The sequence below is a fragment of the Tubulanus polymorphus genome, chromosome 1 (assembly GCF_964204645.1).
Source record: "Tubulanus polymorphus chromosome 1, tnTubPoly1.2, whole genome shotgun sequence".
Lineage (NCBI taxonomy): Eukaryota > Metazoa > Nemertea > Palaeonemertea > Tubulaniformes > Tubulanidae > Tubulanus > Tubulanus polymorphus.
Genome location: NC_134025.1, coordinates 30,735,319 through 30,762,352, shown reverse-complemented (window position 1 = coordinate 30,762,352; position 27,034 = coordinate 30,735,319). Strand labels below are relative to the sequence as shown.

The window sequence follows — 27,034 nt, the reverse complement described above, 5'->3', positions numbered from 1 at the left end:
AATTTTACAGGCACTCTCAAGCGATTTGTGAACAAGGCAAACAACAAAATATTCATACTAGCCTAAGTAAATTTGCCATTTGTTGAATATCCAGCCATATTGAGTTAGAGAATTGAAATAGTTTCACTAAGATGAGAACTCAATCATAGATTCACAAAAACCAGTCACATCCTCTGAAAGACCACAACATTAAAACTAACACAAAAATTTACTATCATTATTTGAATCCTTTATTACATAAATCACAAAAGCATTACAATATACACATCATATTTATATAAGCAAATGAGAAAAATAGGAACAATCTCCAGAACAACGCATTACCTAAAATATAATTAAAATAGTCCGCTAAAATAGAAGATTAAAAGTTTATATCAATTTTAAGTGGCATAAAAGATTCTAAATGCAATCAAATTTAGAAATACAAGTTTCAGCAAAGTGTAGACTTAAAAACAGTTAAAATCCGCAGACTTAAGTTTTAAAATAAAATATTACGAAAACCTCACAGCTTGGAAGCGTTTAATTTTTGAAGACAATTACTCGTTCAATACAGCATTCAGCTCTAAAAACAATAATTAAGTCGTATTAAATCACAGTTAAAAAAAAAAAGTTTCTGCATAGTTAGTTAAGCGAAGCTACAACTGGCCATACAAAATATACAACACAACGCGTTGTTCACTATGAATCAGACGTGTAATGTTAGCACATTAAACCGTAACAATCACATCTCCTTACACTATACAACAACTGTTACAGAGTTACACAATTTACAGGATGAAATCAGTTATATTTTTGACACATTCAGCGAGATAAGGACTGAAATTTCAATTCTGTACAAGATTCACATGTTTTTTAAGTATTGAACATATTATAAATTTCATGATTAAAATCGGCGGGGCTGAAATGAAACATAGCGATATTTTATCAATTAACAAAACTATTAACAATTTATCAACACATTATTTTTTATACACATTCGATTTTTGCACCATTTTGAAAAAGTAACAACAACACAACGAACTAGAGCGCAGCGTTACCGGTCACTCACATCAGCAACACTACTCAGCTCCGGGGCTGCTGATATTAGAACGCTGTTAAACTCATACTCCGCATTGTTTTACGACCGACTAGTCGCGAGTTCTTGTTGTTACTCGATGCCAACTGATTCGGTTGTCGGAACTTCTGTTGTTGATCCATTTGATATAAAGTCGCTTCCCTTAATTGCCTGAAATCGATAAGAATTTGATTAGCGCGTGATCAAAAACAAGAGAATACTAAATCTTCGACCTCTAAAACTGGACTGAATTTCACTAAGAACAATAACATTTAAATTACTGATATACTTATAGGATAGATTTGGAAAACTATAGAATTAATTCTAATTTGAGTTAAACCTCCCTGTTGGACTGAGAGATTCCTGACATTTAAATTACTGATATACTTATAGGATAGATTTGGAAATCTATAGAATTAATTCTAATTTGAGTTAAACCTCCCTGTTGGACTGAGAGATTCCTGACATTTAAATTACTGATATACTTATAGGATAGATTTGGAAATCTATAGAATTAATTCTAATTTGAGTTAAACCTCCCTGTTGGACTGAGAGATTCCTGAGTGACTGAGAGATTCCTGTGGGACTGAGAGATTCCTGTGGGACTGAGAGATTCCTGTGGGACTGAGAGATTCCCGAGTGACTGGTTTTTGTAAAATCTTACCTGGATAAAACTTCATTTTTGAATCGTTCTTCATTCAATTCTTTGCGTAATTGCGCTCGCGATTTAGCTCCACCCGGTCTCAGTAGCGAGTGTTGTGTTAATTGACTCGCCGATAATCGCTTGGTTGCATCGGAATCTATCATACTCTGTTCAAAATTAAACACATCAATCAATTAGAAAGAGAACAATTCTAGTCAGTTACACACAAACAAGGCTTTAAGAACAGTTTATAACAAGAATTAAATTGAAGACCATTGTAGTTCTTTAGCCAATCTAACAACTTAAAAAACCAGTATAAGCTAAGTTGTTTCTAAAATCAATCTAACATCTTTAAAACCAGTCTAGCTCATTTTGATTTTGTACCTAATCTAACAACATAATACCAGTCTTATGAACTGACTTGAAGTCGAGACTAAAACTGAGCTCATGGTTTCAGAATATAAAGAAACGAACCTTCAGTAAGTCATTGAATTGTTTAGAACAGTTGTTAAGGTTTGGTAATTCGCCTCGTCTGATAGCGTGCCATTCTTGTCCATTTTTCGGCAGTTCACCGCCACCAGCTGCGACGAATATCGTCAATCCCAGCGAGAATATATCGGCTTTCTGTAGATGAGTGAAATCATCTTGTAGAATTTCATTCGGTAAATATCTACAATCTCCTTCCTCTACACACGGGTTACTAGCAGACGTAACGTGACCTAAATCACCTGCAAATTAGAACAAAACTTCAATCAGAATCAATCCAACCTTATACTATCGGTAAGTTGTGCAAGAGGCTTTTGTCATCACATTACTGGTAATAACAGCAAGAGAAATGAATAACTTAGATAATTACCGATTTTATAAAATATTGGAGGTTCATCTTCTTCGTCAACAGTCTGTTCAGTTTGATCGGCGATATTCTCCGGGGAATTCGTGATCTTTTCTGTTCTATGTATGAATATATTCCCTGTAACATTTTATAAAACATAACAGTTTAACCTCAAAATACATCATTTTATTCAATTATCCTGTCAGTTTAATTACGGTGGCAATTTAAACTATGTTCAGTGTCCACAACCCTCCATTATCTGCCCTCCAAGATAATCCAACAATCCACCCAATTATTCAAATATTCGACTGAAATGGATTGGAAATAACAATTACCTGGTTTTAAGTCTAAGTGAACAAGATTCTGTGAATGAATATATTTCAATCCATGAGAAAGTTGCAGCAACAACTGATACAATTCTGCTTCCGTAAAATGATGATTTTCTCGATAATTCTCCGCGATTATATCGGCTAAACTTCCACCTAGAAATTATTATGAACATTTTCATAATAACAACAGATACAAAGTAATGCTCCATCCCTAATTAACCTGAGTTAATTTCATGTTTAATAGTTAAATTGAAACTTCAATTTCAGTGGGTTAAAAACTTTTCATTTCATATTCAATCTGTATTCATCAAGTTCGTCATACAATTACACTTTTACGACATTCGTAATGTTGTCAATAATAATTTGACAGCTAAAAATGTAGAATTCAATCATTACTCGCCAACAAGAAACTGTTTTAGATCACAGGAGCAATAGATCTGTGAATTTGAAATAAAGCAAAAGGATGGGTCTTCTATTCATCAACTCATAGACCTATATATAGACTGAGGGGATGGGTCTAAATTGATCGTAAGGTTATCTCGGGTTACCTTGAATTCAAACAGAAATAGTCACTGGGTGATAACAAAGAAAAGGGGATTGGTCTTTGGCGTTCATTGAATAAGTTTATCTGCTCTAAATACAGGAATAAAAGTATTCAGTACTTACCATTACAATATTCATTCTGAATAAACATATAATCATTTTCAGCCCACGCGGAGTAATATCTAACGACATGAGGATGTTTACCTAATACAGCGTGAGCGTAAACTTCATTCACTGCGTTACGCCTGAAATATTCATACAAACAACTTCATGAATATTATATCAGAGATTATCACAATTATTAAGAGATTATCAGTAACAGTTTGTTTAAGAGTTTCTATGCGGATATTCTGTAAACTATTCATTGTAAGTTTACAGTCATAATAATGAAGATTATTGATATCATATCAACATGCAATTCGGTTAAACGATTACATCTTAAGATAAAGAGCGTTGAATTCATCAGATTGATAGGATTAGATGAAGACGCAGATTATTTGTTTCAATGAAAGCTTAGTGAAACAATGAATCAAACATTTTTAGTCATAAGGGTTTTTTTTGGAAGGGTTCACTAAGTACACAGGCATCAGAGAGGTGTTATTTATTGATTATAATTCTTATCAAAAATTCATAAAGACTAGTCTTTATGAATTTTTGATCTTATGAATTACTTGTAAGATAAAGAGCACAGATCATTTCTTTCATTGTTAAAATGAATCAAACATTTTTCTAGAAGGAACGTACAAAAAGTACATTCTAGGCATCACAGGTATTATTTAAAAGGTTATGAATAACTTACTCATAAACACTTCCAGCTACTGGAGCTTTAGATTTCTTGATAGCGTAAATACATCCATCTAATCTATTGACACATTTATAAACACTTCCGAATTCACCGTCTCCCAATTTACAAACTTCATAGAATTCTTCATTGTATCTTGACGTATTTATTTCCCTTAGAGCAATTTTCTGAAAAGTTTAAATATTCCATATTTTTAGGATCATAAATCAATTTTTAATGGGAAATGGGTTCAATTCCACTTCATAAATCGGTTTTTAGGCGGACCCATTGGAAAGTGGGTTCAGTAAGAACCAGATCCGTGGAACCGGATTCAGATGATCACTATGTCTTACTTTGTTACTCGGCATGTCGACGTCGATATCTTCATCAGTGGAATCTTCTAAAAAACTTCCCCATCTAAAAATTCAAACATTCATCTATCAATTCCTGTTACTGTGTTCAATAAATACAATTTAACCTTAGGTTGTAGCAGCTTTGAAAACGTGATTCAAGATAAACCAGTTGATACTTTGATCATAATAATAAAATTCTAATTGTCACTTTGTATACTGGATCCAATTCTAAAATCAAAATTCGACGCGCTGTGAACTGAATCATTGCAAAAGAACCAATTCTAACCTAACTGAAAACAGAATCTTGATTAATACGAGAAAAAGATAATAAAGAGTTGTGATTAATATAGGTGACACTTACCCGCTGGTATGTCGGGGTCGTTTTAAACCTGTATTTGAATTATTATCAGGTGTAAACGGATTAATATTAGCTTGAAGCCGATCTTCTGGTTTCTTATCGCCGGTGGTTACAGTCCGATCCTTCTCTCCGCCGCCGGTAACCGGGAATAAAGCCGTCGGACTCGACGACGGTTTAGATTCCGATAAACGAAGACTCCTCGATCGTTCTAATAAACTCTTCGGCGTGTGAGGCGTATCGAACAGTTTTAAAGCTCGTAGACGTTTATGGGGCGGGGTCCACGACGGGCGCGGTTTCTCTCCCGCGATATCGTCGTCCTCAGCCTCGTCGCCCACATCGGAATCCTCCTCTGTAATCATCATCGCATCCGTTGTGAAATTCGCCGCTAACATTTTACTACGAGAACGCGTCGTCATGCGACTGGACGCCACGGTGACCGACGATGAATCGTTATTGTTGTTGGTCGACGACGCCGTTCGAAAAAGCGCCGCGTATTTCAAAGATTTAAACGGAGTTTTAACGGGCGATGTTGAATCGCTATCGGATTCCGCTGAATCACCCCACGGTCTAACCATTCTATTCAATATACCTGTGGGTAGTTCAGATTCGACACCTCCTCGCATGCCGCAGCTGGCTCTGATTCCGGTAGATTCATTCTCCTCGCAATCTGAATCACTAGCGCTGAAACTGAGCTGTTGCGCGAGAGTTCGACCTGTTTTATTCCTCAGACGGCGACTCGGACACGGGACAGTCGTTAATCTCTTCATCGACGACATATTCCTCAATCCCTCACCTTAATCAGCGCGTGATTTACACAGAGAATTACAACCAGCGACGACAATCTCAACAACAAAACACTCGACCATTGATTTTCGCGCGGGCCGGAAGTCACGTGATGGGATTGCTCCGTGCTCCGATCAATTCAATTCATTCTTTGTTATTACTTCGTTACCACGTCCGTGGAAAGAAGAATTATGGAAGCCCTGAAACGATTGCCAGTTGCTAGACTTTGTGCCAATTGTCAGTTCTCAAATGCTTCTTGCTTGCTAATATTAGTTGACCAGCCGAGAGCAAGAGAGCCATCTTCACTTTTGCAGCGAGAGATTAACAAACTCCATCGACAATCTCCAGCTTTACCGAGGACCATACCAATTAAGTATTCAAAACGCGAGGTGGGCACAGACAAATTCAAGTCTGCATACAAACCCAGATGAAATTTTGTCAACCTTCCGAACGATGACAAAAAAAAACAGTCTTAAGACGAAGGACCGCAGTCATCTAAAATGTTCTCAATGAAATAACAACCAGGGCTCGTCATTGAAATGCAAATTAGAAGATTTTATAGATAATTGAACTAAGTTTAGCTCGTTTGCACGAAATCGAAACCCTAAAATTAATCATCCTACGCTTTACGCCAATATGTAATCTAACTCTGAGGTATAGTAATGTATGGGAATATTTCGTAACTTTCATGATAATTTTACAAAATAAACAGGAAGGCTTTCTAATAAAAAAACAACATATGACACACGACATCTAGTAGGGTTGGTAGCCTATAATAGTAGGGGACTTAGTTTGTGTTACGAGCGTGAATAGACTCAATTGAACTGGCGTATAGTGAATACCCACCGACGATCATTCGACTGTGACCATGTGAAATCTGCACACAAATCGCGTCAACGACATATACGGCTACTGATGAAACATAATATATGTGATTCTTCATACCTTCAACAGCCAAATCTCAAACAATTTACCACCTAAATTGCAAACCAACCTATCCCTTGCAGAAGAATATACTTTCAGGGTCGGTTTTGGTTTTGTAATGAGAAATATTGTAAACTAGGCACACTTTCAATATTATGGAAACTAATGTTCAAAACATGTTTTTTTTTAAATCAGATGTGTTTGCTTTTATCCATCGACGCTTCCTCAACGGATTTCTTCCCAAGATTCTGATAAAATGGCCACCCGTCCTTGATGTAGACTTCAGGTGCTCATTTTTATGGCACTGTTTGAGTTTTATATGAATCTTGACGTGAACAAATCTACGCAGTGTGATTTGAACTTCTAGACATTCCCTGAGATGCTATACTCTCTCATTCGACCACACTCTATTAAGTCTAGCAATTGAAATTCGGATATATTTGCCTAGATCTGCCCTCGTGGTGTAATTAGCTTCAAGCCCAAGCTACCTTCAGGCATGTGATATCCTGCATTTTTGATATCTTCCTTTTCGATTTTGTTTATGTTGCGTCAAGGCTTTTGTAGTTGGATAATGTAAGCCTACACGGTCCAGGCCTACCTTCTTTGCTTACTTTTTTCATTACGGTACGGTAACGCAATTAACCAGGCCCTGAGAGGATAACCTAATTCTTTCTAACATTTATTACTCGAAGATTGTTTCGCTGCTATCTTTCAGTGGGCCAACGAGTTGTTGTTTGTGAAATCTGAATTTGAACATAATTTGTATTTTGAATTTTTAAACTATTAACTTTGACGTGGAGAAAAAATAGAACAATCTACTGTTCGGATAATTATCATTTAATTATCTAGCTCTACCCCTAATGGATCCAATATGATTTATAGTCTTGGGATACCACAAGACACGAACGACGTAAACTAAGCAAGATAAGTAAACGGTAGGCCTCATGTACAAATACGGGTAGAGTATATTAATCGATTAGTTTATGTATTCGCCACAGTATTTAGGGGCAGCACTGGACGATTGAGATTTGACAGAGCTGTGGCATGCGAGCAGGAAATTTATCCGCGATCCTTTTATCCTATCCTCACAATTAGATATTAGTCAATAATCCTAGGTCTTAAATCTAATTTGTATTTAAAATAAACATCAAAACATCGATCAAAACGGGTTTTCAACTGACGTGAACTGAAAAATCAATTCCGTTCAATAAAATATCTACATTTATGTTTGCATTTGATACTGTAAAACTGCGGAATTTCTCCACAATCTTTCAATCGAGTACTAGTCTTTGACACGATCAGATGGCGTTCTCTCGAGCTCTTCAGCTTTTGCTGTGTTTCCTGGCGATCTTGTGGCGCGGAGTATTTCGGAGTGGTGGTGTGGCGCCGGTGGATGGAGTTATGTGTGCGGTGGATGGAGTTATGTGTGCGGTGGATGGAGTTGTGTGTGCAAGAGGAGTGAATGGAGTTTATATGTGTCGTATGAATGTGTGGTATATTTTATATCTTTATTTTTTTCATTATTTTTCTATATTATTTTTGTTTTTTCATTTTTTTTTCATTCATTTCATTCGTCCCTCGCCCCCGCCCTCTCAGTCGCAGGGTTTCAACTGGCAGCGGCAGAGTCTGAGTTCACTAATGTGGCCTCTTACCAGCTAGTGGCGGAGTGCTGGTGATGCGGATGTTACTACGGGGGACCTACGATCAGAATAAGATGGGAGTGGTAGCAATCTTCGACTAAGGGGGCTGTTGGATCTTTAGGTCCCCAGTTTGGTCCATTCTAGTCTGAATCTGCTGGTTCATTGCCTAAGGCTACCCATTGGCATCTTGCTGATGGGCTCCCCGTTCACCCAGTTTTTCTCTGTCATCTGGGTGTCGGTTGTCTTAGGTGGTGTGCTCAATTCTCAATTGGGTCCCCAGTATGGTCCATTCTAGTCTGAATCGGCTGGTTTCTTCGCCTAAGGCTACCCATTGGCATCTTGCTGATTGGGCTCCCCGTTCACCCAGTTTTTCTCTCTCTTCTGGGTGCCGGTTGTCTTTTGGTGTTGATGCTTGAAGATCGGATATCCCCCAAAGCCGAAGTTGTTTGTCGCTTCCCGTCTTACTCTGATTGCGGGTCCTCCGTAGTAACACCAGTGTCATTGGCACCCCGCCACTAGCTGGGACGAGGCCACGTTACAGAACTCTGACTCTGCCGCTGCCAGTTGGAACCCTGAGAACTAAGACTTTGCTGTTATCAGCCAGAAGTTCTGTGCTGACTTCTTTCTCTCAGGTTAGATCAAATATGATGTAAAGCCGTTAAAACTATGTATTACCAGCGTCTATATGGTTGTACTTCGATTTAAGCCGTGAAACTTTGTAAATTTTATTTTTCATCCAAGGTTCTTTCCCCTTCCATCAAAATCTTTCCCAATTTTTCTTGTCGCAGCGGATGATATCGTCTATATTGTATTCGTGAACTCTGTAATCTCGAGCATCTTTTGTGTACTTCAAATACATCCTAAACTCTGTATCTTCGATTTCTGATTCAGACCCCTCATCCTGGCCTTTCATCATTTTCGTCATTACCACTATCATAGTTAGATATAGTCAGAAATTTCGTCTTGTTAATCAATGATTATGTACTATTTCATTTCAGCTTATTACTTGGGGCAATCAGGGGTTGATTTTTAATAAATCAAAAATGCAGGTGTTCAATTCTCAGAAAAAAAAGCCTGGCATTAGGAGGGGCAAGTGGTATTTTGGTGTTCATTTCTTACTAGCTCGAAGGCAAAAAACTCAGACATTCCGTTCTTAAAAAACCTGGCTTATCGTGTGGGAAAGAGGTACATGGTTTGGCTGTATATGTACCCAGACACGAATGGAGCTGGCATGGTTTTGAGATAATTAAAGCTTTCTCAAACCACAGTGGTCAGGCTCTGTCTGACAAACATTTTGACCTAATATATAATATGCTCTCTTCATCTTGTCATTTCGCTAGCCAGAAGTCAAACTCCGATGGTGGGAATTCTGGTGATACCAACATCCATAATCCGACTCCGGGACTGAGTCCGATAGCACCCTTGGACGTTCCAACAACATCATTCCCTAGTCAACATACAGGACAAGCAACTTGGAGGACGAAGACATCAACATATACCCGGAAAAAACAACCAACAAATGTAAAAATTCGACAAAGTTATCTTCTACCTTGTAAGCTTTCGGACTACTTGGATTTTAAAAAAAATTATGTAAGATTGACCGCCGATCACACAACTATATCTGTACTTCGATTAAAAAAAAACTGTAAAAATACGTAAAACTTAGACAAAATTCTATCTTGTTAACTTTCGGACTACTTCGATTTTGAAAAAAAATTTTGTAAGATTGACTGCTATATCTGCACTTGGATTTAAAAGAAAAACTTTAAAAATATGTAAAACTTAGACAAAATTCTATCTTGTAAACTTTCGGACTACTTAGATTTTGAAAAAAAATTATGTAAGATTGACTGCTATATCTGCACTTGGATTTAAAAGAAAAACTTTAAAAATACGTAAAACTTAGACAAAATTCTATCTTGTTAACTTTCGGACTACTTAGATTTTGAAAAAACAATTATGTAAGATTGACTGCTATATCTGCACCTGGATTTAAAAGAAAAACTTTAAAAATACGTAAAACTTAGACAAAATTCTATCTTGTAAACTTTCGGACTACTTAGATTTTGAAAAAAAATTATGTAAGATTGACTGCTATATCTGCACTTGGATTTAAAAAAAAAAACTTTAAAAATACGTAAAACTTAGACAAAATTCTATCTTGTTAACTTTCGGACTACTTCGATTTTGAAAAAACAATTATGTAAGATTGACTGCTATATCTGCACTTGGATTTAAAAGAAAAACTTTAAAAATACGTAAAACTTAGACAAAATTCTATCTTGTAAACTTTCGGACTACTTAGATTTTGAAAAAAAATTATGTAAGATTGACTGCTATATCTGCACTTGGATTTAAAAAAAAAACTTTAAAAATACGTAAAACTTAGACAAAATTCTATCTTGTAAACTTTCGGACTACTTTGATTTTGAAAAAAAATTATGTAAGATTGACCGCAGATCACACAACTATATCTGTTCTTCAAACCAGAGCCTGAGATCAACAACTCATCTAAAATCTGCCGATGAGAGAACAGCTCACATAACGGGCCAGTTTGAATTCAACTCATCAGCCAACAAACTTAAATGATCCACGTCGATAATGAACCCAGCAATCATAAAAGGTAACTTGATGTACATGGAAAAATTTTGATTCATTCTAAATGAAATCTTTTGTCATTACAGGATATCTTCTTATGATCATTGCAGCTGAATTTCAACTATACGAAAAAGCCCAGATTGAGATCAACTACTCGTCCAAAAATCTACAAACTGGAAAAGTGCACAGAAAAGACCAGAACTGAACCCAGCAATCTTAAAAGGTAAGTTGATATACATGGAATTACCTGTATATAGAAATTTCAGGCCTCATGTGAATATCATTTAATAAGTGACTATCCTCAAACTCTATTTATAGGTAGACATGGCTGATCTTTTATCTTAACTAGTCTTAAACAATGATGAACTAGTCCTACTACTGCAATTAATTATAGGGGTTTAAATCGGCAATTGACGTCAATGAATTTTACTTAGTGAAAAACACGGTGGCTTGTAATTTGAAATGTGAATTATCATAAATCTGTCTGAAATGTTTTGCTTTCTTCACTTTGTTTCAGCCAAACTACGTACATCATCAAGAAGACACCCACAACGATTACTGATCGACCCATTTGCTGATGAAAACTGCAGAAGCCCAGGTGACATAAGTTGAGGAGCCAGCGACGGATTAATCACTCAACAATGGATTCTTCTACAATCGGTGATTTCTATAAAACATTTTATCAGGAGCAGCAGAGACAATAGCGTATCTTATAAACACTAATTCGCGCAGCAATTCTAATGGATTATCTTATAAACACTTGAGATCCAGGAGCAGCAAAGATAATAGCGCACTTCTGTAGTAAAGTATTGATTTTTTTTGCTTATCACCCATTTTCTAACCAGTCTGATGGATAATATAGTGTTTTCGAGGAAATTATTTTATAATGTTTCATGCAATGTGAGAGTCTTATGAAAGCTTAGCTCCATTAATTCAAAATATTGGTCTTCGATCCTAAGTTGATAGATAAGTCTAGTTAGGTTAGTGACGAGGGTAAATGTCGGCGTCGAGCGCCTAGTTTGGACTCCTAGGTCTATTTAGTTAACACCTAAACTGAGATATAGTTTCAACATGATATTGTGAGTTTAATGTTTGAACTTACCATACTTAAACATAGTCAACAGTGGCTATGCCCCTGTCTGGCTTTGCCCTAGGTATCACATAGTTAGGAGACATAGAACATAGCTTTAGGCCAGTGTTCTATGCACAAATAAGTATTTGCGGAATTTTGTTTGTATTAATTTGATGGCATTTAATGATATTTTTTCAAAGGCCAATGTAACCAATTTGAAAAATGAAACATATGTCAATTTTCACATCAAGTTTTAACTTTGAGCCTGCATCAATCTATAAAACTAAAGCTTCATCTAAAAGGAGACCATTATTTACATTTGAGAGGTAAAGCTAGGAATAACGAAGCATTAAGTTATAGTTAGGACTAATTTTGAACATTTTAACATTGTTTATAGCTGTTTGAACTTCTTTTATTATAATGGGTAAATCCATATCACGAGATGGCTCTCGTGAATAATCACTTAGCTTCAAATTGGGTGTTTAATGATTATCAAGGAGTGGCAGTGAATCAGTAGTGCTTTTTTAAAATGGGCCCAGAACTTTACAGTGAAAAAATGCCTGCAGTTGTAAATAGACATAATACAAACTACAAGTACATGAATTAATAAAAAAAACCAATAAATAATGATAAATAGTAAATTATACAAAATACAAGCACACAAATAAATAGATAATGTAAAAAATAGATACAAACAAACAACAAATTAATACGCTATTTACATGAAAAGGCATTTTTTCGAATATTTATCAACAAGGTTCTTCATTCATTGAACAACCTTCCCTAAGTATAGCGAAAACCCGAGATCTTTTCTGTTGTTATTCAAAGCATTCTATCAACTCAGTTATTGTAATGAACTAAACAAATAACTATAAACCTTAACTAAATCGAAAACATTTAAAAAAATAACTGATATGATAGAATTTTTTGAATAACTGTGATGAAAGATCGACCCGTCCTTTCAACTAGCCGCGCTCAATCACTGCTGCGACTGTTTATTGTTAAACTGGGGTAGACTAACTATGTATCTAAAATCTGGTGATAACATTTTACTTTTTAAAAGAATGTTAAACAGCTATAAACTTAAGTTATTGATGTTATTAATTAGTTACTTATTGTATAATCATGTTGATCTTTTTCGAAGCTGGAAGAAAAAATGTCAGAATAATTAGTATGTAATGTCAAGGTGTTTGGAAATCTTTAAGTCAGGGCAAAGTTGGCAAAATTCTAGTTTTCTAGTAATGATTAGTTGATACTTAGATTTCCAGAGTGAATCCGAGTTTCTCATCTCTAGTTTTAATGCTATTATGTTGGAGACTGTTATTGTAACACAGTTTGCATGTTTGGAAATTAGGAACTTTCATGATGATTCCTCGTTTAAGATATTATTGTTGTGTGAATAAAACGATGTGAACATTTTCATCATTCGTATTGAAACATTTCAGTTGTTAAGGTTTTATAGAAACAATTCCACTATGGTGCTTTTCAGTAGTATACTGATTTAATAAAGGGCCTGTCGAAAATAGCAGCAGTTTCTTGATAACTTGAGGATACAGATACTAATTGGTCAATTATGGAAAATAGAGGAGCAGTCTCTTGATAGATGAGGATATTATATGAAGTGTTAATTAGTAGATTGTGCTAGCAGTATTAAAATTGACAGGTGAACAATTTTATCTTGTTGATTGCGTATAAGAGGATACGTACCTCCAAAATACTTAGCATTAAATGTAACATGTTAGAAAATAACCAATTTGATCATGTCTGAGCAAAGGTGGCGAAAAATCTAGTTATCTTGTGAAATAAAGTTGATGAAAATTAAATCAAAGAATTTAGTTAAAGAAATTTAGTTAATCATAAGCTTTCCAGTTTGAATTTGTGTTTTTAATGTTTTTATGTTGGAGACTTTTTTTCGAAATACAGGTCATGTTTTTGTAAATGAGGCACTTCCTCAAGTAGATTACATAAATAGCTGTCATTTAGGTATAATTGTTGTTGTCATGTTCATGTCAATTGAACCATGACATAGGTGTATAAACTCTCGTTTATAGTTTATACACCTATGGTGGTTGGACTAGTTGTTCTTGAAAGTCCATGTGTTTGAGGAGCAAAAATTAAGCTTGATTCTTCGAGCACTCCTGGCATTTTGTATAATTGTTGTATGAGAATAAATATGATTGATTTTAAAATGTGTCATTCGTTTAGACTAAACAAAAATGATACCTTGTTTCTCCGCAGCGGCCGGGTCATTTTTGTAAAATATGATAAAATTTGTAAACAGTTCATTTAATAGCGGCCGGGTCTGTTATGGTAAAATTGATCTTGATTTAATAGTAATGTACAGGGTAGATAGGCGGCCGGCCGGGTCAACTTTTCTCAGCAGAGCGGAGAAACAAGGTATCAATTTTGTTTAGCCTTAGTTAAGTTTAATATTTTTAGCAAATCCTGGGCTCAGTTTCACAAAAAAGTTAAACTGAAATTCTTGGTGTAATTACCATTGGTTACTTCATTTCTTCAATGAGGACAACAATTCAGACTTAACCGTTTAAGCCTTAAACTTTTTCGTGAAACTGCACCCTGGATTGCTCGAGGCCTAAATCGTTTTAAGATAAACTGAATTAATGAAGAAATTAAATCAATTAAAAGAGTTCAACCTTTTTATGAAACTCCAGAGCCCTGTTTCACAGACTTGAGTATCAAAGTTATCCCTAATCCTCAATCTGGGTGAAAACCACCATAGTAACAATGAGAAACCATGGTTATAAATGACAAATTTCAAAACATTCCCAGGTTACTTCTCTTCCAGTGAAACCAAGCCCTGTGTTTTTATTCTTGCAATCTACTTCTCTTTATCAACCCAAAAAAAATAATCCCACCAACTGGTCTGCCGAGGACAAGCTTTTACTGCGATTATATCAACGGCAAAACCAATACGATTGACTGACAGCACTACACTGGGCCCCGTTGACAGTTATATTGACGCTCAATTAGCTACTATATTTAGTAACTGGCAATGTCGCCGCCTCGGGGCTTCCATAAAGAATTAAGAAATGCACACAGATTTAATGACGTACTAATTCTAACGATGATTGATAAATATGAAGACTTCGTTTTTGCCCCATCTGATGATCGTTTAAGTCGTAACTTGTTGAGGCACTTGTTCCGATTTGTACTTCAGTCCGTGTCCTGTAGTTCCTATCCAGGATTCCAACCCTGACCTTTAACCCTAACCCTAATAACTGATCCTAACCCATGGAACTCTAAACCGCCTTGTTCCAATTGTCCGGGTCTGTGTCAGGCCGCTCCGCTTGTTCCGATCCTGACGTCATCATTCAAAATGGCCGCGTCCATGGACGAAAAAAATTAAAAATTGAATTCTTTTGTTGGTTCTGGAACAGCAGCCAGACTTTTTTCTCATTACCGAAAGAATCTTAAAAGGTGCGTCCAATTTCATCGCAGAGTTTTTGATTAAAGATTTTAATTGAAAGTGAAGACCAGCTCTGAACTGCTAGGTCTTTAAAACTGTGAACGTCATCTCACCAACCAGTGCTCACTCCTCGACCCCTCACTACAGACTCAGTCGACATCACCTACTCGCGACTTCTTCCACCGGTCTTAAGCTGTTGTTCTGAAATTGGGGAACCTGTACATCGTCTGGCATACGGACTATCTTAACCCACCCTTGTCGGCTGGTTGGTCTGGGACCACTTTCTTATTTACACAGACCTTTTCACTTAATCTATCGTTTCAACAACAATTCATCTTTAAAAAAATGGTGGAAATGAATTTAGTTGATTCCACAGGGATGAATTGGAATGAATGATTTATTCTATGTATTGATTTATGTGTAGGGTAGCGTAGTGTGTGTTAGTTGAAGAATGGCGGCGGCTGCTGCTGCTATTTCAGGCCCAATCTCTTCATTCATCGATGAAGAGTTAGAATTAGTGAAAAATCAATACAGCGACATACCAGGAGCGGAGCTAATAGCGTGTCATCCGATGGCTGTCCGCGTTAAAATATGGTACGCCGTATAACTTCAACAATTTCCTATTTCTGTAGATATTTACGAATGTTAGTAATGATTTGATTTAATTTTCAGGAAAACGAAATTAAAAACGTTGACTGTTTGTATACAGTTCCCTGAGAACTATCCCGATTCTCCTCTCCTCATCGAATTAAAAAGTTCGGTAATGTCTGAAAAATTACTGGACGGACTCACCAAATTATGTGAACAAGAATGTAAGAACTTTCTTAGAAAAAAACAAGTAAGTATCTGAAATATATTTTAGATTTGTAGATATTTGGTTACATTTGATTATAACTGCTTTTTAACCTAATAGGGTCGATCGATAGCAGAAGGTTTAGGTCTTCCAGGGCAGCTAAGCCTTCAGGGGCCGGTTCCATAGTCGAGACTTAAGTCCGAAAGTGGTCTTAAATCTAAAGAATGGTCTTAAGTTGTTAGATTGGCTATAGAACTAAGATAGTCTTCGACCGGTCTTAAGTCTAACCCATGACTACGTAACCAGCCCCTGATGAAAGTTTAGGAGTTACAAGACTTTAAAAAGAATGAAATGAAATGAGTCCTTCGGAAACCTGGTCTGTGAGTGAATTGTTTGAGGGTTTGTTTACAGGTGATGACGACATTGTATTTTGTAAAACACTTTATCGATGATAACCCGTTGTGTGTGTGTAGCGAGGAAATATCCTACATCAAAAAAGATCTATTGACGAAAGTGGATGAAATAAAATTGAAACAAAAAACGTCGAACGTCACGATAAAAATCTGCCAGGACCAGTATTTTATAAAAATCAATTGTACTGTTCCAGATCATTATTATAATGAGCAGTTACAGTGAGTATTAGTTAAATACAACATGTATTTTTAAATATACCCAATCTGTTTATGCCATAAACAGAAATTTGAAAGATTCAAGACAAATTTTACTTATCAGGAACTAAAATCAAAATACATAAAATCAAAATCACATACATGTTTCGAATTCTCACTAGGGATCATCGTCATCGTTTAAATTCTGTATATATCGGGTTTTAAACTTAATATCCATTCTCTACACTTGAGTGTGGCTATTCTACCATGTATTTAGATATTTAGATGGTGCAAAATCATCTTCTAGATATTTGAATCTACCGTATTCTGCTCATTACAGGTTAGAACTTGTCGATCATAATTTTCCAGAAGTTTTTTCTCGCTATTTTTTCGGTTACGCTGTAGAAATAACGAGACGTTGCGTTCAACCGCCTATAAAGAAAAATCCCAAGTAAGAAATCATGGAATCGATTTTTTTATGTGATTCCACTCTGTATTTATAGAAGATATAAACTATGAATGTTTATTTGCGCTACAGAGATCCTCCATTTCAACCTAAACCATCCCTGAAACTCGTAGCTGATTTTCTATTCACCTGCGTCAGACGCTATCCTACTGAACAGTGTGCATTATGCAATAAAAATGCTTTACCTGCCAACCCAAAGGTAAGATAATACAGCGTCGAAATATGAACCTTTTTCCACAGAATTGGAAGTTAAAATGATGCATTAATTTCTCTTTTTTTTTTAGGAAATTATAAAAGATCCTCTGAATGATGAATACATAGAACGTGTTTACTGCGGACATATATATCATAAACGCTGTATGGATTTATATTTCAAAACACCTCCGTTTGAAGGTAAACTCCCCTGAAGATACATGAAAAAAATTAATCCACAATTATGACACAAGAAATCATTACATTGTGACTAGTTATATATACATATGTGCAGTTTGTATAAATGTAAAATATCGAAATCTGACATTTCTAAAAGTTCTTATTTCAGCTTTATTTATTGGTTTTGTTTATATAGTCATAATTCGTCCTCGATCTCACATAGATTTGATAACGTTTTTGTAGGTGGCAAAAAGTGTCCGAAATGTAATAAACGAATATATCACGATAAATGGAGAGTAACTCCGCAAATAGCTGAAGCTCGCTGGGCACATCAACAAGCGAGACAAAGAGAATTAGATGAAGTTGTCGATTTTCTACAATGACACGAGTTTTGATCTAATCATTGTTCGGCTCTACAGTTTCAGCCCATAAAGACTTTCATCTGCTTGAACAATACCTTCGCAGTGTTTGTATTACGATAAATGTGTTTGAGCTTTTAAACCGTTTTTGTGGTGATTATTATTAATAATGTTGTGTTAATTGCATGTATAACATGTGATTGTAATTCACTGCTTTTGTTGTCGTTAGATTTGTTCTGTCTGAATGAACGTTTTGATAAAATCCTATGAATTTCATCACTCCGTAAAATTGTCGTTCTTTCATATTGAAATAGAAACAAGAACTGTTTTTCTAACGCTTAAATCTTCTCCATGATTTAAAATTGTCAGTTGAAATGTTCATATTATCATTGTCACAATTGTGGCTTCATTTGAGGTAGAATCTTTTGTCTGATATTTATACAATTGAAAACTACAGAGTTGCTGGATATATACCGGTAAATAGATATGACCATCAATGAGAATCTGTCCTGTTTTAAACATGGAAATTACCAGTAAGAAAAGAGTTTGATAAGTTTCCTTGTGCTAGTAGTTTCGACTATATTAGTATCCCTGAAGATTGGACTGGATGTGTAGGGTATAATCGAAGCGTCTAATAAACTACTACCAGCTCGAGAAAACATTTTGTACTCTTTAATTCTTATTGTGGGATTTCGTATTATAAATAGATATGTATCTGATATATTTCAATTGGTGCTTCATTCATTTTGAGATCGTATTGTTATATGCTGGTTATTCAGATGAATGAATCAGAGTCTCCTACATGTATATTCAACCCCCAGTGCTGTAGCGTGTCAAATTGTAAATTATTCACATTCATGTACTATATTTCTAATATTATGTCTTTTTATTCAAAAATGGTTCTTCTCTTAGTTCTCTGTTGTTGGATCTTCTGAGTCCAGTTCCACAGTTCTGAGATTTGACTCTGGGTGAAAACATTGAAAATGAACTAACTTTAACTCAGAGTTAACTCTAACTCACAACTGTGGAACTGGGGCTCTGTGTATCTTTTCAGCGATGTATTTTATGACTACAAACTCTGATCAAAAATTGATTTCAAAGAAATGTCCTTCTCTTATATACTGAGGAGTAGACTGCATCTTGAAATTTCCCAGTCAATCGTTTCAGGCAGAGTGAGGGAATGAACAACCCTCTATGTATGCAGGCTTCATCCATGAGGATCAACTAGAGATTATCCCCTAGTTATGCCACATCTGAGAGGATTTAGAGAAAGTGTGCCGAATACATACAATACTGGTATATCTAATAGGATCAAATGCAGGATATAACCTCTTTATTCACGATATTCAGGGTCAAAGATTTGACCATGGAGGATAGATTTCTTACATATGATGTGATCCCGGTCGCGGTGGTGAATGAAGCTCTAGACTGATTGTGTGATGCACGGCATTCGTGGTCATCCTTTAGACAAAAGATCACGATCCAGTTCCACAGTTATGAGTTAGAGTTAACTTTGAATTAAAATCAGTTCATTTTCGATGAGTTAACTCCGAGTCAAATCTTAATTCGTAAATGTGGAACTGGGACCTGATTGCAACATAGCAGAGTCCTGTGATCAACAATGACTTCCTGTATAGTTCAGTCAGTCAAGAACATGAACCGGAAACTCACAAATCAGAAATATAGAAATAAAGACAAAAATTTTGTAATAAAATGATTATTATTTCACCGTTCTATTTATAATAGATTTTATTCATGTCAAATGACGTCGGTTATGATTCAACATTCATTGCACACATCGAACTCTTTCTATATTCATACAAATTTATAAATTCATTTCCTATTCAATAAAACTGTATTTTATTTCACTACTATCGAGTGTTCATTATTCCTATATTTACAAATGAAGATCGTACAACAGTTTTATAAATACGGATTAACATTCAAATATCCGCAGTGAACCTTACGTCGACTCTGCCAAAATCAATGTTTCATTTTTATTTAATGGTCCATATTTTCCTGAGTAAAGCAAGGTTTACTGTAAATTCTATAATAAGCACTCAAAAACACGATAATGCCGATAACGCAATATCAGAACATTTTAGACCTGATACACTGTACATGTATATACTGAATATGGAACAAGAGAACATGTACATTAACCACTGATAATAAATACTTTATCCAATAATTCATTGATTGCTTGATGTAAGTTTAGCAAAATATTCAAAATTAATAAAGCACCGTTGATATTACCAACATGAATGTTATCAGAAATGAAGGAGACAGTTTTTACTCGGCAACGCGTTCCAAAGTTCATCGATACAATATCTTAACCCTTTAAGTCAAATCTTAAACTGTGGAACTGCGCGCTCAAACCAGTTCTACAGTTCTTCTAGGTTTATTTTGTATCTAGAGTTGAAATGTGTTAATATCCAACGCTTGATTGAGCCTTAGAGTCATATCTTAACCGAGAACTGTTGAACTGCAAGTCATGGAGTCAAATCAATGGAAATAAGCTACTTCAGACTCAAGAGTCACTGGAAATACTTGGCTTACACAGAAGTCTATACTGAATATGAAGGCACTTTTTAAATCAATAACATTTACAGTTACTAACATGCTACACCTGACAAAACTGATACTGTTTAATATGAAATTCGGCCTAATTGAAGAATAGTTATAGTTTCACAGTTAAACAAAAATACATTTCAGGGCTCGGTTTCACAAAAAAGTTAAACTCAAATTTTTGGTGTATTTGCCGTTGGTTACTTCATGTTTTCAATGAGGACAACAATTCAAACTTTACCGTTTTAGGCTTAAACTTTTAGGCGGAACTGTGTTGAAATGAACCTGTTGTAACAATTAAAATCGCAGTATTACTACTGGCATTTACCTACTGGTGGTCAACATTCAATCTTTTGCGCAACTGACCCCTGCAGATTACTGGATTTGACATGATTTCTGAGGTAATTAAGATCAGAACAGAACAGTTTTAGGTGCAGTAAAATTATACATCTATTAATTAGGAAGCATGCTTTAAACTTTGATCATCTTTCTAGTTTTATAAACCTCATGAATTATCATGTGTCTTTTCGTATGTTTCTCTCTAAAATTCTTAAATTCATTAATAACAGCAATAATTTCACTGTCATTAACAAAAACAACGGTCGATGATAATCAATGTTATATCATAATAATGCACTTTCATGTATAGCTATCCATTGATGAAACACACTGTCCATGTCGTAAAGATACTATGAAGTCCGACACTAGCAATGAAAAGAGTCAGAAATTTTTCCATGAGGTAACGTTAATCTAATTTTCAACTATATCCTAACGGTCATCTTCAGGAACACTAGTGTTAAAACAAAATCATGAGATATATACATATATCTTTGTTTTGTTCTGGGCTGTATACACCTATCTATGTCATAATTGTGTTATCTCATTATCATTCCTAAAGATGACTATTAGAATATAGTCTAAACGTCGATGAACTACACTAGCTCAAGAAAACATTTCGGACTTCTTTTATTCTCAGTGTCGGACTATATATTTATATCTAAGCGATTAAGAAAATAGTTTTAAATCGCGAGCGGTAACTTGAAAATAATCGAAACCTCCAAAATAAAATCTAATAGAATAATCGGGAGTTGAAGGCATCATGTTTAAAATCCCAGTCTGCGAAATTCTTTATTATGTAATACCTACAGAACAAAATAGTATAAATTAATTAGTAAAAACTCTCCGGAGAAGTATTATAATTATCGGTCAAAATTAGATGTATTAAGAGTAATTAAATGATTAAAATTCAATAAGTCGAAATTAAGAAAGTTATAGCATTTTGGCGGAATGATTAATGATTATTTTAAGTTAGGAAATTATTTTCTCGTATGATCTAATCCTAAAACAATTACCTCATTTTAAAATCACACCATCAAACTATGATTGATCATAAATTAATAGTGGATATTGGCACTATAAATAACATAAATAACCATATAGATAATACAAGTCGGTTTCATAGACTGATCGTACAGAGGCAGAGAGAGAGAGAGAGAGAGAGAGAGAGAGAGAGATTCAGTCCCGGTACCCAGGCTATGAAACCAAAACCAATCAAATACTAGATCAAAGCAAAGGAAGGACCACCTGACATTTCTATTTGGAAACCACCCGGTTGAGTCGTCATAGTTAGTAGTAAGATGACTGATCCAAATAATAACTTACGCGTAGAGTTGAATTAGAAATACAAATTGGGGCTCAAAAATAGAGATTACTTCAGTAATGTGAATAGTTATCAAAAGGTTATCAAAAGGATGACTTATACTTAGTAAAATTGAATTGGAAATACAAATTGGGACCCAAAAATAGAGATGACTTCAGTAATGTGAAGGATGACTTATACTTAGAAATGGAATCAGAAATACAAATTGTGACTCGAGAAGACACGACCAACAACTTAACACATGACAACTTAACCGAGTTTTATTATAAAATTGATTGAAGAGTGGTATTGTGGGGACGTCTAGGAAGGTGTTGAATTAGAGAAACAAGCGTTAAACCTCTTACAGCAGAACCAAGCGGAGATATATACGAGATACATGCAGTATTAACTATCAGCTGATCGGACAATTACCTAATGTCATTCTCGGCATATCACAACATTCACACTTATCGAGCGCCGGATGATTTAAGAATGTGCAAGCCGAACAGTTCCAGTTGTCTCCTTCCTCTGGATCCGGATCAGGAGGAGGTGGAGGAGCTGGAGGATTCTGATGAGCGAGAGCTATCAAATAATACAACAATATCCATTAAAATACGTTTGTTAGATCGAAGAATCATTTAGAAATCAGAGTTACCTTCTAATGTATTTGTAGAAGGAATTCTAAGAGGACCTGATTGTCCCGTAGATGACATATTACTGTAAAAACTCTGTTGTTCAATAGGATCGAGTACACCTAGTGGAGCTGAAAATGAAGAACCATATCAATATTAAGTTTCGATGTGATTGAGACTCTCTGTACCCCTTTGAGGGAGGAGGGCATTGAGACTCTGTACCCCTTTGAGGGAGGAGGCATTGAGACTCTGTACCCCTTTGAGGGAGGCGGGCATTGAGACTCTGTACCCCTTTGAGGGAGGAGGCATTGAGACTCTGTACCCCTTTGAGGGAGGAGGCATTGAGACTCTGTACCCCTTTGAGGGAGGAGGGCATTGAGACTCTTTACCCCTTTGAGGGAGGAGGGCATTGAGACTCTGTACCCCTTTGAGGGAGGAGGGCATTGAGACTCTTTACCCCTTTGAGGGAGGAGGGCATTGAGACTCTGTACCCCTTTGAGGGAGGAGGGCATTGAGACTCTGTACCCCTTTGAGGGAGGAGGGCATTGAGACTCTGTACCCCTTTGAGGGAGGAGGGCATTGAGACTCTGTACCCCTTTGAGGGAGGAGGCATTGAGACTCTGTACCCCTTTGAGGGAGGAGGGCATTGAGACTCTGTACCCCTTTGAGGGAGGAGGGCATTGAGACTCTGTACCCCTTTGAGGGAGGAGGCATTGAGACTCTGTACCCCTTTGAGGGAGGAGGGCATTGAGACTCTGTACCCCTTTGAGGGAGGAGGCATTGAGACTCTGTACCCCTTTGAGGGAGGAGGCATTGAGACTCTGTACCCCTTTGAGGGAGGAGGGCATTGAGACTCTGTACCCCTTTGAGGGAGGCGGGCATTGAGACTCTGTACCCCTTTGAGGGAGGAGGCATTGAGACTCTGTACCCCTTTGAGGGAGGAGGCATTGAGACTCTGTACCCCTTTGAGGGAGGAGGGCATTGAGACTCTTTACCCCTTTGAGGGAGGAGGGCATTGAGACTCTGTACCCCTTTGAGGGAGGAGGGCATTGAGACTCTTTACCCCTTTGAGGGAGGAGGGCATTGAGACTCTGTACCCCTTTGAGGGAGGAGGGCATTGAGACTCTGTACCCCTTTGAGGGAGGAGGCATTGAGACTCTGTACCCCTTTGAGGGAGGAGGGCATTGAGACTCTGTACCCCTTTGAGGGAGGAGGCATTGAGACTCTGTACCCCTTTGAGGGAGGAGGGCATTGAGACTCTGTACCCCTTTGAGGGAGGAGGGCATTGAGACTCTGTACCCCTTTGAGGGAGGAGGCATTGAGACTCTGTACCCCTTTGAGGGAGGAGGGCATTGAGACTCTGTACCCCTTTGAGGGAGGCGAGCATTGAGACTCTGTACCCCTTTGAGGGAGGTGAGCATTGAGGCTCTAGTAGGAAGGAAGGTCTCATGACTCTGTGAAGGTGAGTCTACCCCCTGTTTGTGAAGAAGGCTGTGTCTGTGAAGGTGAGTCTACCGTCTGTAAATCATTACCTTGCCCATTATTATAATGATCAATTTCTCTAGTCATGATTTCTATATCGACTTGTAACCGCCGGTTTTCATCTCTAAATTTAGCGACGTCTTCGGGCTGAAAATAAAAAAAAGTCAGTTAAAAGATGACCGTAAATATACAGTCAAATGGTGACAGAGGGGATGAGAGAAGGGTGAGAGGGGATGAGAGAGGGTGAGAGGGGAAACGAGAGGGGAGGAGGGGGATGGGAAAGGGTGAGAGGGGATGAGAGAGGGGTGAGAGGGGATGGGAGAGGGTGAGAGGTTGGAGAGGGGATGAGAGAGGGAGAGAGGTTGGAGAGGGGATGAGACAGAGGGGATGAGAGAGGGGTGAGAGGGGATGGGAGAGGGTGAGAGGTTGGAGAGGGGATGAGAGAGGGTGAGAGGGGATGGGAGGTGAGAGAGGGGAGAGGGGATGAGGTGATGAGAGAGGTCTGTTTTACCGTTGGGAATTCATTGCTTCGTTTCAGTTTTCTCTGTAATAATTCACGCTCTTTATATTCGACCTCTAAACGTTCTGCTTCCGCTTTAACCCTTTCTCTCTCAAACTCTTTACGTAGACGCTCGAAACACGCTCGTTGATGCAGCAACAAAGCTGCCAAAAAAATAGAGAACATCAAACCATTACTAGGAATCAATATAACCTAATTCCTAGGAATTACACATCACAGGATTACATGAAATTACTAGGAATAACCAAATTACTGGGAATTATACATGGAAATTACTAGGATTACACGAGGTTACAGCAACTTTTAAATCTTCCATTGAATTTTCCCGGCTTCAGTTCCACATTCTCATTAAGAATGTATCGTTTGTAAAGTTCCTATTTGAATTTAAATGATTATTGATTTACCTTGAGTATAAGCGATATCGTCGGGAGTTCCAGCGCTATTAGACCGACTTGTTTTACCGTCATTTCTCTGACCGTCGACCGAATTTAAACTGCTTAAACTCGACGCCGGCGATGGTTGAATCGGTTGTTGCGTCACTTTCGTTAAATCGGGATCATTCGAGGTTAATAGATTCATTTGATTATCTCCTCTCACAACGTTTACTAATTTCTGTTGCAGCTGCTGCTGCTGCTGTACTGTATTAACCGGTGGGAAGAAGTTATTAATTTGATGCGGCCCTTGTTGCACCGATGCATAACTACTAGTCGGTGTTCCTGGTTCGGAACCCGGTGTTTTAATTCCTCCTTTATGATGAGCGTTCGATTGATGGTGATTAAAATTCAACGATTGTTGAACGGGTGAACCGGTTTGTTGACGCAACGGACTATCGTTACGGTTTCCAGTCCCGAGATAATTATTCTGGGTATAGAGATATTGCGGTCTACTCGCGCCGGACTCCGGAGATGTGTTTATATAAAGCGGACTCATATAAGACGTCGTTTGATTAAATGCTGCAGGTGGCGCTGCTGCTGCGTTACTCGTGTCATGAACTGACATCCCGTACGGAACGTTAGATGTATACGCAGATTCCGGTCGCCCTGACGACGAGTCTCCCGTCGTTACCGGGTTCAGACTATTTTGCCATTGTTGCTGTGAGAATTGTCGATGATGATAAGAGTTTGAATCGGTCTGCGGAGGCGCGGGTTTAAAACTGTGCTGCTGAAATGACGAAGCTGCACCGTTCTGATCGTAATTCTGTTGCCGAGCGACACCTAGAGGATTGTTGTAATATCCACCGCTGTTTATTTGGTATTGATTATAACCGGTTGGATGTTGCGGACTCGGAATAAACGCCTGAGGCGCGTTAAACCTAGCCGAGGCATATCCATGATTGTTATATGGTTGTGGTTGTTGGTTATAGCTATAAGTCGGATATTCTGAAGCGGGACTATTCACAGTTGTAAGATGGCTATCACTATGACTATGAAACATGAAAGACCTGTTGTCTGGAGGCTGGGGCTGCTGCGGTCTCTCCGGAGGCTGCAACGTATCACCTGGTCTATCACAGTGTACATATAGATTACGCAATCTATCCGGTAATTGTTGCGTATCGAGTCCAGATCCGCTTGAGTTGTTGTAATTCTGATGACAATAAGCCGATAAACGAATTTTCTCTTGGTCTAAAATTTCCAGACATTTATTTCTGTTATTGTGGTGCTGAAATATTAAATGAAAAAATACAATTTATGAATATTTATAACCTCCATTTATAACTTGTTGTTTTCGGGCACGAGGTTGCACATAGAAAAGAAATGAAATACACGGTGCTCAGGATACTGGGAGGGGCTGAATTTGGGTCAGACTCCCTGTGTGTCGTCCCAGGGTCCAGATATAGGCATTTGCACGACATATTTTACCTGTTTGACAGTATAGGTGACTAGAGGTTCTGGTAAATCTGGAAATCGATCTTTCAATTCACAGAACAGTTTGATATCGACACTTTCGGCAGCTGCTGCCATTCTTCTGAAAAAAAAACCATCAATGATTTTTGACATTTTTGGTGAATTTGCAGTATTTTTGTAAGAAGATTTGGATTGCAATATTTTAAGAGCGTGGCATATTTTCGATGTTGTCAACAATTGAAATGATGAGTAATTATTTTTATGATTACTGTACCTGCTGCACCTGGTGTTAAACTGATGATCACAAGTCTTATTAACTGTTTAAACTTCATTCAGATTCACTGAAGTATATTTATGTACAAATGGCTTCCATCCATTTGTGGAAAAATAGAAGTAGGGACTTGGGCACCGGAC

General features: G+C 37.1%; 3 protein-coding genes and 1 long non-coding RNA gene across 5 annotated transcripts; 2 read left to right on the top strand and 2 right to left on the bottom strand.

Moving 5' to 3' along the window:
- Positions 1–392: 392 nt before the first annotated feature.
- Positions 393–5,736, bottom strand: LOC141912268 (wee1-like protein kinase 1-A). The gene is made up of 9 exons (XM_074803502.1): positions 4,897–5,736; positions 4,536–4,599; positions 4,201–4,370; positions 3,525–3,646; positions 2,865–3,011; positions 2,554–2,667; positions 2,172–2,425; positions 1,719–1,864; positions 393–1,225 (listed from the first exon to the last, which is right to left on the bottom strand). Exons 1-9 carry the CDS (start codon positions 5,667–5,669, stop codon positions 1,084–1,086), a joined length of 1,932 nt encoding a protein of 643 aa, XP_074659603.1. The 5' UTR covers positions 5,670–5,736; the 3' UTR covers positions 393–1,083.
- A 4,786-nt stretch (positions 5,737–10,522) lies between these two features.
- LOC141915279 (uncharacterized) lies at positions 10,523–11,514 on the top strand. Its single transcript, XR_012620936.1, has 3 exons — positions 10,523–10,863; positions 10,949–11,061; positions 11,356–11,514. It is a non-coding gene; the product is annotated as an uncharacterized LOC141915279 (long non-coding RNA).
- A 3,719-nt stretch (positions 11,515–15,233) lies between these two features.
- Positions 15,234–18,790, top strand: LOC141909586 (uncharacterized). The gene is made up of 8 exons (XM_074800056.1): positions 15,234–15,348; positions 15,762–15,931; positions 16,010–16,175; positions 16,542–16,762; positions 17,079–17,189; positions 17,277–17,403; positions 17,489–17,597; positions 17,820–18,790. Exons 2-8 carry the CDS (start codon positions 15,789–15,791, stop codon positions 17,957–17,959), a joined length of 1,017 nt encoding a protein of 338 aa, XP_074656157.1. The 5' UTR covers positions 15,234–15,348; positions 15,762–15,788; the 3' UTR covers positions 17,960–18,790.
- An 846-nt stretch (positions 18,791–19,636) lies between these two features.
- Positions 19,637–26,996, bottom strand: LOC141915174 (mitogen-activated protein kinase kinase kinase 7-interacting protein 3 homolog). Of its 2 annotated transcripts, none has more exons than XM_074806604.1 (8): positions 26,895–26,996; positions 26,636–26,741; positions 25,181–26,435; positions 24,768–24,919; positions 24,307–24,403; positions 22,798–22,905; positions 22,575–22,724; positions 19,637–21,645 (listed from the first exon to the last, which is right to left on the bottom strand). In XM_074806604.1, exons 2-8 carry the CDS (start codon positions 26,735–26,737, stop codon positions 21,635–21,637), a joined length of 1,875 nt encoding a protein of 624 aa, XP_074662705.1. In that variant the 5' UTR covers positions 26,738–26,741; positions 26,895–26,996; the 3' UTR covers positions 19,637–21,634. The 2 variants fall into 2 exon arrangements, with proteins under 2 accessions (XP_074662705.1, XP_074662706.1); XM_074806605.1 differs by having other exon boundaries at positions 26,636–26,738; positions 26,895–26,978.
- Between the last annotated feature and the right edge of the window lie 38 nt (positions 26,997–27,034).